Source organism: Lemur catta, chromosome 7 (genome assembly GCF_020740605.2).
Source record: "Lemur catta isolate mLemCat1 chromosome 7, mLemCat1.pri, whole genome shotgun sequence".
Classification (NCBI taxonomy): domain Eukaryota; kingdom Metazoa; phylum Chordata; class Mammalia; order Primates; family Lemuridae; genus Lemur; species Lemur catta.
Genome location: NC_059134.1, coordinates 95442999 through 95461374, shown reverse-complemented (window position 1 = coordinate 95461374; position 18376 = coordinate 95442999). Strand labels below are relative to the sequence as shown.

Sequence of the window (18376 nt, the reverse complement as noted above, 5' to 3'; positions counted from 1 at the left end):
CCGTAACACCATAATTGCTTCCACTGTCCTGAGTGCTGAGATTAGCAAGTTAAACGTGGACCAATGTTGGAAGATTTCTGATTAACAAATTTTGGGTTTTATTCCCAGGAAAATAGGGTTTCATATAATTTTTGGAGAGGGTATTGATACATTTTTAGCATTCTTCAAATCCAGGTAGTCACACCTGGAACTAGTTGAGCCATTTAAAGTGCATATTTCAATCCGAATAACAGTAATTTTTTTTTTTTGGCTCATATATCATGAGAGGTCATTTAGTCTAACTCCCCAAAGAAAGATTATATTGTTACATGCATAATATCCTGAATAAAAAAAATAAAAAATAAAAGTAGGAAATGTAAAAAAAAAAAAAAAAGATTATGTTGTTCCTATAACCTCTCAAATGATAACCAACTTGGAGACATAAGAATGAAAACACAATGAATATCTCCCGATTCACTTTAATTCTGAATGCGACATTTGGGACCACACCTTTCGCATGGCAATTTTCATCTCCACATTTCTCAGGGTATAGATGAGAGGATTCAGCATGGGGGCAACCACGGTGTAAAACACAGAGATTTCCTTATCCTTGTTCTCACCACCTGCAGGCAGTACATAGGTGTAGATGCAGGGCACAAAAAACAAAACTACAACCATGACGTGAGAGCTACAGGTTGAAAGAGCTTTGCGTCTCCCTGCAGAGGACCTTGTCCTAAGATTATATAAAATGAGAATGTAGGAAGCTACTAGGACAAGAAAAATTACAACTACCACCATCCCTGAGTTAGCAATCACCAGGATGCTAACAACGTGGATATCTTTGCAGACCAGTTTCAAAAGAGGCTTCACATCACATATGTAGTGATTTATCTGATTAGGACCACAGAAAGGCAAACTGAGCACCATGAGCAGTAGAGCGACAGAATGCCAAAACCCCACGCCCCAGGCCATAACAATCAACATGTTGCATCTCTTCCGGTTCATGATGGCCATGTAACGCAGGGGCTTGACGATGGCAACGTAGCGGTCCAAAGCCATGGACACCAAGATGAATATTTCCACACCTGCCAGCAAGTGGGCAGTGAAGAGCTGGGCCATACAGTTGTTATAGGAAATGTGTTTTCTTGCTGCAGCTAAGTCCCTGATTAGGCGGGGAACCACGGTGGAGGTATAGCAGAGGTCCATGAAGGAGAGGTGACAGAGAAAGTAGTACATGGGCTGTTCGATTAGATGGCTGCGGGTGATTGTGAGTAAAATGATGAAGTTCCCCATTAAGACTGCCAGGTAACAAAGCAGGAACAAGAAAAAGAACAGTAGCTCTATTTGCTTATTCCCCCACAGACCCTTGAAAACAAATTCCGTGACATTGTTCTGATTTTCCATGCAGCTGAATTGAGTCCAGAATACACAACAGAAACTTAATTCATCTGAAATGATACAGAAGATAATACAGCTTTAACAGCATTTTTTAAGTTTGGGAGAGATTGATAAATTGGAAAAGAGTGTAGATCATAGCAGATCTATTACAGGCTTAATCTTTTAAACCGTTTTTGATTAAGGGTATCGTTATATTTCTAATGATACTTAACGAAAGCATATGTTATGCCTTAGGCTTTTATAAATATATTTTGTGCATTAACTTTCCCAAAAACACAATAGGTATTGTTCTGATATTCATTTTACATATGAAGAAATAGGAAGATTAAGCTAATTACAAGTCACTGAGTTACCAAGTTGCAGAACTAAGATATGAACCCACATCTGATGCCAGATTCCTAACAGCTATGCCATGTTATCCACAAACCAGATGGAATCCCAGCAAAGAAATGGGATCTTTCTTCATTTCTGTCATTTACTAACTCGATAACTTTAAGGAAGATCCTCCCCTTATCTATGCTATATATAATTTATCTATAAAATCCCAATCTAACAACTAACATTTCATACATCCAATAGAATTAACATTTATTATTGAAGTTAAAAAAATTCAAGGTTCTTAATCATAGCAGAAAAATAGCCTGAATTAGTTGATAACAGTTTCAATGATTCTCCATGGCAGGTTTGGCCACAGTTCAGGACATGGAGAGGCTGGAAATAGGGAAACAGAGGCAGCAATTTTGGGGCATCTCAATATAGGAACACAGTTGTTCTTACATAGTAGCTTCACCTTTTCCCTAATTATTCAAAGGCACATTTTAGAGGTTGCTGTTGGCATGTTAGAAACACTTTGGAGAGCTAATTGTTTTCTATTGACATGTTGAAGGACTTAATGTGATTAAGGAATGATCTGCTTATGTAATCACATGTTCAAAACAGTGCAGCCATTCTGAAGCAAGGTATCTGGAAGCAGAGAGCAAATGTGTTGAAACCATCACCTTTTACCCATATCCAAATACCCTCCTCAGCAAAATCATGGTTTGCCTAAAAGACCATTAATTTCAATGTCATTTTGTTTTTTTAATTTTATTTTTTACTTGACAATTAATAATTGTATATATTCATGGGATATATAGAGATAGTTTGATACATATAATGTATAGTGATCAGATCAGGGTAATTCACATTTTTATAGATGGGGGTCTCACTATGTTGTCCAGGCTGGACTCATGGAACTCCTGGGTTCAAGCACTCCTCTTGCCTCAGCCTCTGATGTAGCTGGAACTAGAGGTGTGAGTGAGCCACCACACTCAGCTCTTTGTTTTTGTTTTTAATGGTACCATTGAGGGAAAAATATGATGTAGTGGACAGATCCCTAGTATAAGGATCATGAAAATGAACATCCAGTCTCAGATGCTCTGTTCATTTCCTTCCTGTTATCTCTGAGCAATTCACTCTCTCTGAGCCTCCTTCTTCAGTTGGCAGGTGGAAGTAATGACACTAGATCTATTTGCCTTATACCAAGAGCAAAATAAAGGAGCTTATGTAAAGAATATATGATGTAAATAACTTATAATTCTAACTTCTTGAGTCCAAACAACAGCCCCAAAATGTTTTGTAGATGAGAAAACTGTGGTATAAGAAAATAGATTCCAAAATTTTCACCTATTAGTGGTTTCACCTATTGTGGATTTTGTGTTCTGCCACAAGGAAATGGGTGCAAGAATTTACACATTAGATACACATTAAGTACACAGAAAAAAAAAAAGGATGTTCGTGTACATTTTTCTACTTTCAAATTATATGGAAGTGTCTGTGAGACATAAAGGAATCTAGGGATAATTTTTCATTAAAATTGTAGAACAAAACTGTAGAGAAAGTAGAGAATTAAAACTGTAGAAAGTGAAATTCGTGGTTAAGAATATTTCCCTGGTAGTACTATAAGCCTCAGTATCTCTTAACATTTAGGTCCAGGCCTGTTTTACTTACAATATTGAATATCAGCTGGGAAAACACAGAACTATGTGGAAAAAGATGCTTCAAAGCAGTTCCCGTAGAGTCTCTACAGGAATCCTGAAAAAGCTACCTCAAGCTAAAAAATCTACTCATCCCATCCTCAAATCTCTTCTGATCTCCTTTTAATCCTTAAAAATTACCTTTCTCTCTCTCTCTCTCTCTCTCTTTCTCTCTCTCTCTCTCTTTCTCCCACTTCCCCCGTACACACACTCATACACACACTCCACCCATATATATTCATACACATATACTAGTTTTAGGAGTGAGGAATTTTGGGGTCCAGCTTTTCACATACCTTTCATTTAAAGTGTCTCTTCCAAAAGTCACTCTTTCAAAATTTAAATCTGTTGAGAAAGATCTATGTGAGTAATTGTTGGTAAAGATATGTCAACTTCAGTTTCATGGGGGGGAAGAAAAGAAAGACATTAAAGTTTGATTATTGGTAAATAGATTTATGACTAAGATCATGAGAGAATACGGATTCTATAAAAATCCATCAAGGACAATTTTGTATGTTTTTTGTTTCTTTAACAATGTATCATATCTATAACAAAGAAATATTATGAAATCGAAAGACGTGGTTAGAATAAAATGTTTACATATCATTTATTAAGCAATAATATGTTCTGGCATTGTACTAAATACTTTTCATTTACTAACCCATTTCATCTTCACCACAACCCTATGAGATAAATGTTGTTGTCTTACTGCCCCTACTTTTCAAATAAAGAAGCTAGAGGTCAAGGATATACAGGTTCTAAGGAAAAGGTCTATATCTAATCCATGTTTGTATAATTCAAACTCTCATACTTTTTCACTATGTACTTGATTGTCATCTCAAAAATACAAATAAAGATTTCAAACGTTTGCCTTCAAATTAATTTAAATTAATTTGCCCTCAAATTACCCTCCAGATTGTCCTGAATGTTCTCTTGAAAATGATCACCAGTAAAAACATTTCAGAAGAACTTAAACTTAAAAATCAGAATTTTCTAAAATCCAAGTTTAGTAAAGAGTTACTTACCAAACAAAGAGTCGTTCAACACCCCAATGACTTTATCTCAATATTTAAAAATATATATATCTATGTGCTGATCATAATTACTACTTTTGCAAGATTTTACATTTGCTTAGAAGGTTCTAACATGAAGGTTCTCCTTCATGTTAGTTCGTTTTACTTTTCTGTAGCTGTGACATGAAACAGCAAATAGAGGTGGAAAGCATCTGAGTATCCCATGAATCTTCAATCCAAAAGATGCATCCTACCTTGGTGATGGGCACACTTATAACTTTGACTCAAATTGCACAAAAGCCCCACCCAAGTCAGAGCTACAGGCATGTCTGTTCCCCAGCCATTGCACACCACAGGCAATATATGTAACCCAAACATTTGTACGTCTGTAATGTTCTGAAACTTTAAAAAAAACTGCACAATGGAAAACATGGAATCAAACTGTTTATACCTCTGTAATATTCTGAAATAAAAAATAAACTTTTAGGGATGCATTGCTGGGAATACTTTGAATTAAAAGGCACAAGGAGAACCTGAGGGAAAAACTCCCATGAGCATTTTATTGCAACAAATGCAGGCATAGTTATCCTTGTAAAAATAAAGCCAATACTTTTAAAGTGATAATATGGATGATTTTGAGGCTTATTTCTTTTATTTATCTCTTCTGAATTATCACTGAGTAATTCAAGATTTTTGTAATGTTATAGCATGGATGAAATAATATAGATATTTTTTCTCTATTTCATCTCCTAGAATAATTTCCTCAAAGACTGAAGTTGCTAATGTATACCATGGTACATAATATACATTTAATAAATGTTGAATTCTTTACCATCCAATTGTTTCAATGTGCTGAGAGAGTATCATAAGATCATCAACATTATCCTCATCAATATGGGATCATTGCCATTATCATGGAGATTTGGAAATTCCTCCAGATTTAATTATGCTCACTGGGAATTTAGAAGCCATGTACACTGTGTTGTGTGCATGGGCATCAGCTAGCATTAGGGTACTGATTAGAATTGAGAAAAGGCCACAATGCATAATCAATTTCTTTCTTATTTGAGTTTATTTTGGTTTTGCTTTGTTTTTACTTTTCCCCTCTTATGTAAGAGAGGGAGAGGAATAGTAGGACCTAAAAGGAACAGGTTATGTAAATTATAGACCTCAGTTCATAGCAGATGGTCCTCATAGGTCTGTGCAAGGTCCCTCTACAGATTTGTTTTATTTAATGATATTTATAACTTTTCATACAACTCATTTCCACTTCCCCTCACCTCTTCTAGGCACCTGTTGTACTCTAGTTCTGTGGTGCCCGACCCCCAGGCTGTGGACCAGTACCAGTCTGTGGTAGCCTGTTAGGAACTGGGCGCACAGCAGGAGGTGAGTGGTGGGCAAGTTAGTGAGGCTTCATCTCTATTTACAGCTGCTCCCCATCACTCACATCACTCTCTGAGCTCCACCTCCTGTCGCAGCAGCAGTGGCATTAGTTGCAGGAAAACAAGCTCAGGGATCCCACTGATTCTGTATTGTGGTAAGTTGTATAATTATTTCATTATATAGTACAATGTAATAATAATAGAAATAAAGTGCACAATAAATGGTAATGTGCTTGAATCATCCTGAAACCATCCCCCACCCCCGACCCCAGTCTGTGGAAAAATTGTTTTCCATGAAACCAGTCCCTGGTGCCAAAAACATTGGGGACCACTACTCTGATTAGCATATTCAACTCTTAGTACACCCATGACCTAGTGGGCTTCACCAAGGAATGCAAAGATGTTTCAACATACAGAAATCCTCAAATGTTATTCACCACATAAACAAAAGCAAAACCAGACCACTTCTATTGAACATAGTGCTGGAAGTCCTAGCCAGAGCAATCAGGCAAGAGAAAGAAATAACGGGCATCTCAATAGGAAAGAAGAAGTCAAACTATTGCTTTTTGCTGATGATATGATCCTTTTATCTAGAAAATCCCAAAATTCCACCAAGAGACTCCTAGAAATTGATTAATAAATTCATCAAATTCACAGGTTATAAAATCAATGTGCACAAATCAGTAGTATTTCAATATATTAATGACTGTCAAGCTGAGAGTCAAATTAAAGACTGAATATAATTCACAATAGCTACAAAAAAATAAATTACCTAGTTTTTCCATTCTTGTGATTGTTCACTTGGTGGAATGGGCTCCGGTTCTATCCAGCATAATACAAGAGATGCTAGATCACAATTATTTTTTGTGGCTGAGTAGTACTCTGTGGTATACATATACCACATTTTATTAATCCACTCATGCATTGATGGGCATGTAGCTCTGACTCAGGCAGGGCTAAGGCAATTATGTAATCTAAACATGTGTACCCCCATAATATTTTGAAACAAAAAAAAAGAAAAGAAAAGAAAATACCTAGGAATATACTTAACCAAGGAGGTGAAGGATCTCTACAAGGAGAACTACAAAATGCTAAGAAAAGAAATCATAGATGACGAAAAGAAATGGAAAAACATATCATGCTCATGGATCAGTAGAATCAACATTATTGCAATGTCCATACTATTTAAAGTGGTTTACAGGTTCAATGCAATCCCCATCAAATTACCAATGTCATATTTCACATATCTGAAAAAAAATTGTGTGATTTGTTTGGAATCAGAAAAGAGCCTCAATAGCCAAAGTAATCTTAAGCAAAAAAGAACAAAGTTGGAGGCAACGCATTACCAGACTTCAAACTATACTACAAGGCTAAAGTAACCAAAACAGTATGGTATTGGCAAAAAAATAGAGACATAGACCAATTCAAGAGAATAAAGTACCCAGACATAAACCATGTACCTACAGGCAACTGATCTTTGACAAAGCAGATAACAATTTACACTGGAGAAAAGAGGCCATATTCAATAAATGATGCTGGGAAAATTCGATAGCCATATGCAGAAGAATGAAATGGGACTCCTATCTCTAACCACTCACAAAAATTAATTCAAGATGAATAAAAGACCTAAATGTAAGGCATGAAACCATAAGAATTCCAGAAGAAAATATAGGAAAAAGTTTTCTAGATATCAATCTTGGCAAATAATTTATGCCTAAGACCCCAGTGGCAATGGCAACAACCAGAAAAATAAATAAATGGGACTTGATTAAATTAAAAAGCTTCTGCACAGCTAAGGAAATAATCAAAACAGTAAATAGACAACCTACAGATTGGGATAAAATACTCACAAGCTATATATCCAATAAAGGCTTAATATCCAAAATCTACAAAGAACTCTAACAAATCGGCAAGAAAAACAAACAACCCCATTAAAAAGTGGGCAAAAGACATGAACAGAAGTTTTTCAAAAGAAGATAGACAAATGGCCGACAAACATGAAAATTGCTCAACATCACTAATCATCATGAAAATGCAAATTAAAACCACAATGAGATATCGCCTTACTCCTGTTACATGGCTTTTATTAAAAAGTCCAAAAACAATATATTCTGGCATGGATACAGAGAGAAAGGAACTCTTATGCACTGTTGGTTGGACTGAAAATTAGTACAAACTCTATGGAAAACAGTATGGAAATTTCTCAAATATCTATAAGTAGACCTACCATTTGATCCAGCAATCCCCCTACTGGGTATCTACCCAAAGGAAAATAAGCCATTTTATCAAAAAGATATCTGCACTTGAATGTTTATTGCAGCACAATTCACAATTGCAAAGACGTGGAAACAACCCAAAGTGTCCATCAATTCATGAGTGGATTAACAAAATGCAGTATGTATGTACCATGGAGCACTACTCAGCCATAAAAAATGATGAATTAACACTTTTTGCAGCAATTTGGAAGACATTGGAGACCATTATCCTAAGTGAAGCATATCAACAACGGAAAAAGCACTACTTGTACTCTCTAACAAATTGAAACTAACTGATGGGCACACAAGCGCACAGAGGGAAGTAAAAGCCATTGGAAATCAAGCAGAGGGGAGGGAACAGAGGAGTGACAAAACCCCATCTAACAGGTAAAATGAACACTGGGTGATAGGCACATTCATAGCCCAGACTCAACCTATGTAATGAAAATATTTGTATCCCCTGAATATTTTAAAATTTAAAAAAAGGCTTTGGCCATATATGTGCATCCAAAGCTATACATTTCTGAGTCCGCCCTTATGATTTAATCTCTCTATTGGATTTTCTATCTGCTTGCCTCAAATATTGAATATTGGGGGAAATATCAGAGGTAAATTGCCATTTTCATCATGTTCTATCAATGGATACATATTATCAACATGACATTACTTTTGATGTTAACCTCAATCACTTGACACAGGTTGTATTTGTCACATTTTTTCTCTATAGTTACTACTTCTCCCCAATTTCATACTGTATTCTTTGGAAGGATGTCAACTATGAATAATCCACACTTAAAAGGCAGGATTTTGAATCTTCACAACACAAAGAAATAATAAATGTTTGAGGTGATGGATATTCTAATTACCCTGATTTGATCATTGCACATTGTATACAGGTGTGTAAATAGCAGTCTTTACCCCTTATTTAATGTACAATTACTATAAGTTAATTAAAAATAAAAGAAAAAAAGAGGTGGAGCATTATCCTCTAATTCTTCGAGGTTCACATTATCCACATAAATAATTTGGAAATATATTCACAGGGGGTTTGTCTATTCTCCTCTATTTATTTAGTTATTTATTCAATTATTTATAACCGTGTGGAGTTTTTAGTATATACTTTACAATTAAGGTTATATTTCGGTACTGTTATTCATTTTGTTGCTAACATATTTTTACAGCTTCAGTCATTGTAGGCTCTTCCAGTGGACTCCTGTGTCCCATCACTGTGAGTGTACTTGTATTTTAGCACTTCCTTGCTTTCTACCACAAGATGCTCCAGTTCATCTTGTACGTTCTCAGCCCCAGACCTAGAATCAGACATTTCTTCAAGGAGCCCTGATCATTTTATTGGGGAAAGGTATTAGAAACAAAGACCTGGGTGCTAGATGACCATTTTTAATCCTAGTTAAAATGTCATTTATCACCCAAATTATCAAATTTAAAAACAAGAATAGGCCTCCTCCTTTTCCCATAATCTAAGACAAATTGAAGATTAGGTTCTTTATCACATCTGGCTCATGTTCCTTAATTGGGAGGGAAGGGACACTTTAGAGAATGACCTTCCCCAGACTCCTATATCTTGCATCATTAATGTTAAATACTTCTCCTGGGAAGGCAAAAGAAGAAATTTTTCCAGTCAAAATCCTGTGTGAGGGTTGATTTCAGAAGAAAGTTTCAGATTTAGTTTGTCTTCTAGCATGAAGGACAGAACATACACTTCTTTGTGAAATCAAAGAGATTCTGATTCCAGAATAATCAAACATTAATTTACAAACATTTTAAAAAATTCTTATTTAAGTAAGCGGCTTCCGATTATTTTAGGAAGAAAAGATGACAACTGAACATTTGAAGTTGCGTGATCCTTTACTAAAGCTGGTAAGATCTGTTTAGGGAAATAACTTAGTTGTATTTAATACTTGCATACTTGGAGAAAATGGGTCTGATCAACAGCATAGCCAGTAACTAACACATGCAAGGCAGTTGTGGAAAGTTAGGGAGTTTAGCAAATTTTTTAGGAGTGCTTTACAATCCAAAGTGAGGGGCTGGAAATAAAAGACATGCACAGCAGTTCCTGGTGGAAATGGGCATTAGTAGGTCAGGGCTGTTGGTAGATGGAGGTGTAAGAGATAAATGCTCCAAGGGAGTGATGATATTGTTATGGATATATTAGGATGCAAGCTTCCCTTCTCCTCAATGCCAACTATGTATAGAATAGTATGGAACATTATTGATTTGTAACTATAGGAAATTTTCTTAATATTTTTATCCATTTGACAAATATTTATTAAACATCTATATTTTTCTAAATGTTGGAATTAAGGAGTGAACAGATGAAAATGTCCTTCCTTATGTTGCTTCATTCTAATGTGCTATCCCTATGTCTATAATTCTAATATAGGTAAATAGGTATAAGTTATGATTATTATACAAATATGTCAGGATGTCTATATCTATATCAATGTCTATATCTATCTCTGGATTTATATATCTTTTTATAACACTTAATTCATAGAAGCCAAACAATTTTTTTCATTTCTGTTTGCTAAAGAACTTTCACTAACTTCCAGGAAAGGAAATGAAGCTATAGGTAATGGCAGTATGTTTGTGTATGATATGTTTAAAGAGCACTGAGTTTCAAAACTATCACTGTAGCTAACTCATAATTTTACTCAACCTTGTCAAGCTTAATGTTGCCCTAAGAACACCACTCTACCTCCTATCTACAACAGAAGACAATTGTGATGGCTTAGAGACACGCCAATGTGAATAACATACCATCTCTGAAAGGTAAGGGTTTTAAAAGCCTTTTTTAAAGCACCATGATTATAACACACTTTCAAGTGATTGCCAAGCTGAATATTTTTTAAATCAGGTCTTCCTCCCATCTCTAATGCCAAGAATACAGTTTCTAAATGTTTGAGATGATGAATATATTAGTTATCTTGATCTGATCACTATACATTATACATGTACCCACAAATATGTATAGTTATTGATATACTGATCACATGTACCCACAAATATGTATAGTTATTGAGTCAATTAAAAAATTTTGAAATGTAGTTTACCCACCCAAACTATTATGTGTTTTCCAAACTCTTCTAAATGCAATTCATGTATATAAGTATGCATGTGTGTGTAATATACACAGTTCTGCTGTTAAGGAAAATATACCATCCTATAAGCATACAGTATTAATCTCTTAAATTTCTATTTGCACCATATTTAGGAACCATGGGGGGTGTGTGTGTGTGTATACAGAGATATATGTATCTGCTTCATTTTAATCAAGTTTTGCACAAAAATACTATGCTTGATTCATTAATTCCCTAGTTGATGGATATTGAAGTTGCTAATCTTTTTAATAAGAATCTCTTTTCTTTGACCAATTTTGTGTGTGTGTGTCTGTGTGAGTGTTTTAACATTGATCTGTCAAATCCATTTATGTTTGAAGAAATTATGCTTTTGCCTGGCATATGTGTTGTAAATATATTTTCCTATTTTGACAATTATCTTTTGTTTTTCCCGTGTTATTTGGAATACCTATGTGATAAGGCATATAAAGCAATGTGTTCAGTATTTGCCATATTTACATGAATATCAATTCCGTTTTTATATCTATCTTCTCTTTCTTGGAGACAGGGTATAGAATACTCAAAAATATACATATTAAAAAATCTATTGAAACTTTCAGTTGTAACTTGGAATATCCGGAGTTCATTTCCTGTATCTCTGGTGCTTTCCTGTAAACCTGAAATTGGAACGAACATTCTGATTTATGTCAGTTGTTTTCTCTCTTTTTCCTTCATTTTAGTATCAGTATCTCCTTGTGTCTTATGGAAACATATTGAATGAACCATAAAAATAATAAAAGGGGGAAGAATTTAACTTTATAATAAAGCAGTAAAAAGTTTAATGATGTAGGCTGAATTTAGGAGTAAAAAGAGCTAGAAAATTTTGAAAGATATATTAAAAGGAAATGAACATGGTCAAAGCAAGAGATTAAAATAAGACTGGACTGACTGGCTTGTTGCTCATTGCTAAAATTTTATATTTAGTATTTGTGTGTGTGTGTGTGTGTGTGTGTGTGCACGTGCTTAGATTTTATGAAGGAAGACACTCTCAAATATTTAAACAATCATTACTGGAATGATCAGAACATTTGCTAGGTAAGTATATTAAAATGGGACTACCATGTTCAAAGAAGGTAAAAGCATATTGAAGTAAATCATGCATAATTTTCTCTATTATTGCAACATGCTACAAAATATTGATAATTTCCTTGCTGAAAACTCAAAAAAAAAAAACAAAACACATCCATCTCAGAAAGTTATCTACTCACACCAAATTCCCTAAATTAATATTCGCTTTGTTTGAAGAACCTTTTGCGTTTTAAGTATTTTTCTGTTTTCCCTTTCATTATTTTCATGTACAATTTGGTAAATGTATTGAATAATTACTATTAATTCTATTTTATTTAGAAAAAATACACAGTGATAAATTGTAACCCATTGGAAAGTTGCACTTTCATGGCTGAGAATATGTATGCGACCTCCAAACTTAGTATTTATTTTTAATTTGTTTTTCTTTTCTTCTCTACAGATTAAATATTTCTAATCTGTGATTTCCCCACATCAACGGAAACAATGCAGCAAAATAACAGTGTAACTGAGTTCATACTGGTAGGATTAACACAAGATCCTACAAGGCAGAAAATGGTGTTTTTAATCTTCTTAATTTTCTATGTGGGAACTATGGTGGGGAATATTCTCATTATTGTGACCATCAAATCCAGCCGGACACTAGGAAGCCCCATGTACTTCTTCCTGTTTTATTTATCCTTTGCTGATTCCTGCTTTTCAACTTCCACAGCTCCTAGACTAATTGCGGATGCTCTCTCTGTAAAGAAAATTATATCATACAATGAGTGCATGACGCAAGTCTTTGCACTACATTTATTTGGCTGCATGGAGATCTTTGTCCTCATCCTCATGGCTGTTGATCGCTATGTGGCTATCTGTAAGCCCTTGTGTTACCCAACCATCATGAGCCGGCGGGTCTGCATCATCTTGATTGTTTATGCATGGATAGGGTCTTTTATACATTCTATAGCTCAGATTATCCTGGCCTTGAGATTGCCTTTCTGTGGACCCAATTTGATTGATCATTACTGTTGTGATTTGCAGCCCTTGTTGAAACTTGCCTGCATGGACACGTACATGATCAACCTGCTATTGGTATCTAACAGTGGGGCAATTTGCTCAAGCAGTTTCGTAATTTTGATGATTTCATACATTGTCATCTTACATTCACTGCAAAACCACAGTGCGGAAGGGAGGAAAAAAGCTCTCTCCACTTGCACTTCTCACATCATTGTAGTCATCTTATTTTTTGGCCCATGCATATTCATATATACACGCCCCCCAACCACTTTCCCTATGGATAAGATGGTGGCAGTGTTCTACACTATTGGCACACCCTTTCTCAACCCGCTCATCTACACACTGAGGAATGCAGAAGTAAAAAATGCCATGAAAAAGTTATGGCATGTCAAAATTATTTCAGAAAGCAAAAATGAATTGAGGGCCTAACCTGATTAGTTATCCAGTCACGATTTGACTGAATAAGTACAGATATCAAAGATGACAGTTTCTGAATACTGTGGAAATAACATACCATCATATATGTTTGTGGGTTCCTAGTTTTTCTAGTTAACCTGCATTCTGAATGCCAAGGCTCACTGTGTCTTTTGTATCAGAGCTAGATAAAGTGTAGATTAATCCGGATAATTATGGACCAATAGTATTTCCTCTTCAGAGTCTCCTCCTTCCCAGCCATGCTGTTTCTAAGGCATAACCCTGACTACCCCTTTGCACTCTGATCTAATACATCTCATTGTCTCACTTTTATTTTTTTTTCTGCACTTCTGACCACAGACTGGTGGCTTCTCTGAAATCTTTAATCTGGCTTTTTCCCCAAAAGCTCAATTCTGGCATTGCTGATTGCAAACAACACATCACAACTTTGTCTATGCTCTGGTTTGATAAGAAGAAAGACATTTATATAATCACAACTGTTTAAACTTGTAAGCATCCATAAATAAAATGTAGCCACACCTCTATAATGTTTAATTCCTTATATAACACATTTCTGATAAGGTATTGAGGTTCCTTCTGAACACTTCCAGGGCAAAGGAGCTAATTCAGTGTATCAAGATTGCCCATTTCACTAAAAAATCACTTGGTACTTAGTAGACAGCAGATGTTAGCTCCTTTTATTTGAGATGTTGTGCTTTTATATTATGTATATATGTACAACATGGATCTAGTTAGTAAAGAAATATTGTTGAATGTGAAAAAAAAAAGATTGTCCATTTCATTTCATCACTAGTTTGTATTTGAAAAGTTCCCTATTTTGGAATCAGATTAATTTTAGATATAATGATAATTCACGCCAATTTTTTCCTTATGGTTTCCTTGGCTATTAAGATAATCAGCACATAATTTATGAAAATTTTTAATGTAGTTTTATAAATCCTTGAGATATTCTGCTATTTATATGATTAGTGGAGTGGAGCTACAGGGAAAGATCTCTGTGATTCTAAGATTCTAAAATGTAGAAATATAAAATAACAGATGTTGGCAAAAACTAAATTGGGTGGGGGGCATGAAGAGAGGTCAGTTAATGGGTACACATATAAATTTAGATAGAAGGAATAAGTTCTAACATTTGACAGCAGAGTAGGGTGACTGTAGTTAACAACAAGATACTGTATTTTTCAAAATAGCTAGAATAGAAGACCTAAAATGTACTCAAGGCATAGAAATACTAGCGTGATGGACATCCTAAGTACCCTCACTGATCTTTACACATTCAAAGCATGTAACAAAATTTCACATGTACCTCATAAATATACACAAATGTAATGTAATAAAAATTTTTTAAATAACAAATAACTTTTAAAACTTTAAATACATTGGAGATACAACATATTTTTTAGACTGAAGTACAGAAAAGTAGAACACGGTTTGAAGCCAAAAATAGTATGATCTATTTTATTCAAAGTTGGATAATGTCAATGAAATAAATAAAATCACCAGGAGAATTCATAAAATAGTCAGGATATTTGTCCTAGTTAGTGGGGTCAGGGGAACCCACTACTGCTTCAGGAGGTCACCTGCTCTATTTGTCCAGTCCTAATAAAAGGGGATGTTTAAATTCATGAGTTAAAATTGCCAATGGAATTTTCATGCCCAGAATGAGCAAAACAGATGAACAGCTGCACTTCAGATGTGAATGTCATGAGTTATATCATGAACTTTTAATATTCACTGATTTCAGTGTAATAATGGGTACCATGTCTTTAGTAACTGCTACCAGATGTATTTCATCTTTAATTTTGTTACTTATTATTTAATGGGAAAATATTACCAAATTTATCCATGTCCTCCTGTCAAATAAGTTTAAAATAAATTCAGTAAAATAGCATGAGTTTTTATGTGTACTCACTTCTTTTTGTTTACTGGGACATAATGATCCCAGTGTTTGTTCTTGTGTCTCAAAGTTGACATACCACGCATGAGGAGGGCCATATATTTAAAAGACAATGGAAATATAATGATTATATCAAAAACTTATCTAATCATCTCTTCCATAACAAACACATACACACACACATACACACACCCTATACAGGCTTTTAAGTTGACTTGCATTTCAGATGAATAATTAAAAATAGGAATCTTAAAAGGAAAGGAATAAGCTAAAATATAAGTAAATAAATCAAGGTTGGAAAATAGAATAAGAAAAAGCTATGTAGGAAAAGAATAATTGGAATGTTTTCTTTATTTCAAAAGTAATATTAGTCAAATTGAAATTGGAAAAATAAAGTAAAATTATTAAAGATTTTTGAAATGCCACATCCATCCAATGGATAATTTTGAAATGACCACCATTATATGTAATAATATTCTGAAATTAAAAAAAAGATTGAACTAAAAGAGAAACCATAAATTCTAATCATCCCTTCATTTTAGAAACAAGCAGTGTCTACTGTGTCCAAAGCCTTTTTTGTTGTTATCATACTTGTGTTTCACTAAAATAATACAGTATGATATTTCTATTGTAAAGTAAAATTTTCCAGATGAAAAATCTAAAGGTCAGGGAAATAAACAAATCATTCCCTTGAAGTTGTTTTGCTAAGAAGTAACAAAATTATGGTTTTAAACCATAATTGGTTGTCAATTGAGCATTGAACATGTGGCCCAAGTCTGGGAGGTGGAAACTCAGAATCCCTGAGGAGTGTGACCATTCGTATTTTCCAAACTAGCCCTGAAGAAGAACTGTACTGAAATACATTCCTTACTGTTAGAACAATTCGCAGAACCATAACTGATACAGAACATCTCCCTCTTCCACCACCCATTCCAGATTTCTCTCACCCTTGGCCAGCACTTTTGTCAATTTGGGCTGTTTGCCTTCTGCGGTGACTGAAAATTTTGCTACAAGGATTTGATACCAGTTGCCTTATTCTTACTGAACTGTAGTTGCAGCAATTGTCCAGTTAGTGTTAGCATTGGATGTGCAAGTGCTAAGCCATATGTCACTGAATTCTCTGAGTTTTGGATATTGTCATCTCTGTCCTAATCTATATTAACAACCCTAGCTACTCACAATAGTCAGAATCAAGTACCCCAGCCAGAAGAGTAACTTTTTTCTGCCTGCTGGTTCACTTGTATGAGGAGCACAGAGTTGTGGTTCCTACTATGTCCCTGGCACGTTATTTTTCTGTCTCCAAAATAAGAACTCCAACCTGGTGAGACTGCAGATTCCAGAAATAAGATCCTGGGAGGGTTAACAGTAGGGAACATTCTACTTCCCCCTCTTAGGTCTCACATGATGTATGCCAGGCAAGTGGGGACCTCACGTCGTATGTCAGGCATTGGTTCAGTGTGCAGCGCAGGTACTGACTCTGAAGTGCAACATCCCAGCTCCTCACAAAGCTGACTTCTACCTAATCCCTTAACTGGTCTGTTAACAGGCCTTTCCCCTCTTCTATCACATAGATCCTTGTGGGTGGTAAGTTAGTTGGTACAATCAGTTCCTCATTTTGAGATCATAAGAATATTTTCACATCTTTACCCACAAATAGGTATAATGTCCTTGGAAATGTTTAAGGGATATCATGTCAATCTTTCAGTCAGTCTTCAAACCATCAAATGTTGGTGCAGGCACTGTGCAGATGGATGACAAACTATACCTAAAGTGTGTATCATTTCTCATAAGAGTGACTTGCTGCCACCTTCCTGGTAGAGCAGGTCAGGTATGATTAACCTGGTGTCAGGTGGAGACTGTTCTCCCAGGGACAGATGTTGTACTGAGGGCTCAGACAAAGAATCTGCTTCTGGCAGGTGGGACATCCAGAAGTTCCAGAGGCAGATAAGGAGAGCACATCACTGAGCCCATGTATAGCTTACATCCTCACCACTGTAAACACTGTTCATGTGCCTATTTGTCATTACTGGAATATCTTAGGCTAACTCATATCAGAACATAGTTCATGCTGATCATCTGAAAATGTAAAGCCTACTCTCCCGTAGATGCTTTCTAGTTAGTACCCACATTGATAGATCTATTCACATAACACTTTCCAGACAACTTCGTCCAGGTTTTTTACCTTCCAGACACTTGATCAATGATCCATAAATTTATCACTGCCCTTGAGTCAATGCATAACCATAATCCAGGACATCTTTTCCCCTATATAAAGTGGAAAACAAGAATATTATTCAGGAATTTGTCCACTAGCATAAATTCCATACAATACTTAACTTTGACACCACCTTTGAATCAGGCCATGACTGGCAGCTGTTCCTTTCATATTGATGCCAACATGTTTTGGTGCCTTGTCTGAAAATCAGACAAAAATCCTCTCCTTTCGTGTCAGTTGATCATAGAGTATCCCTAAGGAAGTCATTCTTGTGAGTTTAAGAAAAGGCATGGATTTAACAGAGCTGAGTGATATGAGAATCAGAATCATCCATTTGTTCATGAATTACTCTGACCTCCTGCCCTGCTCAGAGCCAGCTCTTACAAGTTCAGGCTGCTGCACCCTCCAAATACAAGACATGTTGAATCCTATGACAGCCAGTTCATAACGGGTAGCTCAGGTGGAAAGTCTTTTGGTTTTCCTGAGTCACTCAGTACCTTCTGTACCTGCTGTGTAAATGTGAACTGATTTTATGCTCCCTATGTATGAGGATCAAGAAGTGTGCTGTTACTAAGTGTCAAATTTTCTGTGATTAAACTAAATATACAGTACTCAGGTAAGG

The 18376-nt window shown here is 35.4% G+C and overlaps 2 protein-coding genes across 2 annotated transcripts; one reads left to right on the top strand and one right to left on the bottom strand.

The window, feature by feature from the left end:
* Window positions 1-453: 453 nt before the first annotated feature.
* LOC123641939 (olfactory receptor 4P4-like) lies at window positions 454-1383 on the bottom strand. Its single transcript, XM_045556885.1, has one exon. The coding sequence runs from the start codon at window positions 1381-1383 to the stop codon at window positions 454-456; it is 930 nt and encodes a 309-aa protein (XP_045412841.1).
* Window positions 1384-12672: 11289 nt separating this feature from the next.
* LOC123641811 (olfactory receptor 4C11) lies at window positions 12673-13697 on the top strand. The gene has a single exon (XM_045556745.1). It carries the CDS (start codon window positions 12692-12694, stop codon window positions 13634-13636), a length of 945 nt encoding a protein of 314 aa, XP_045412701.1. The 5' UTR covers window positions 12673-12691; the 3' UTR covers window positions 13637-13697.
* Window positions 13698-18376: the final 4679 nt, after the last annotated feature.

Bases quoted from the DNA above. Each gene is read 5' to 3' on its own strand.
- LOC123641939 (XM_045556885.1), bottom strand. From the start codon at position 1,383: ATGGAAAATCAGAACAATGTCACGGAATTTGTTTTCAAGGGTCTGTGG.
- LOC123641811 (XM_045556745.1), top strand. From the start codon at position 12,692: ATGCAGCAAAATAACAGTGTAACTGAGTTCATACTGGTAGGATTAACA.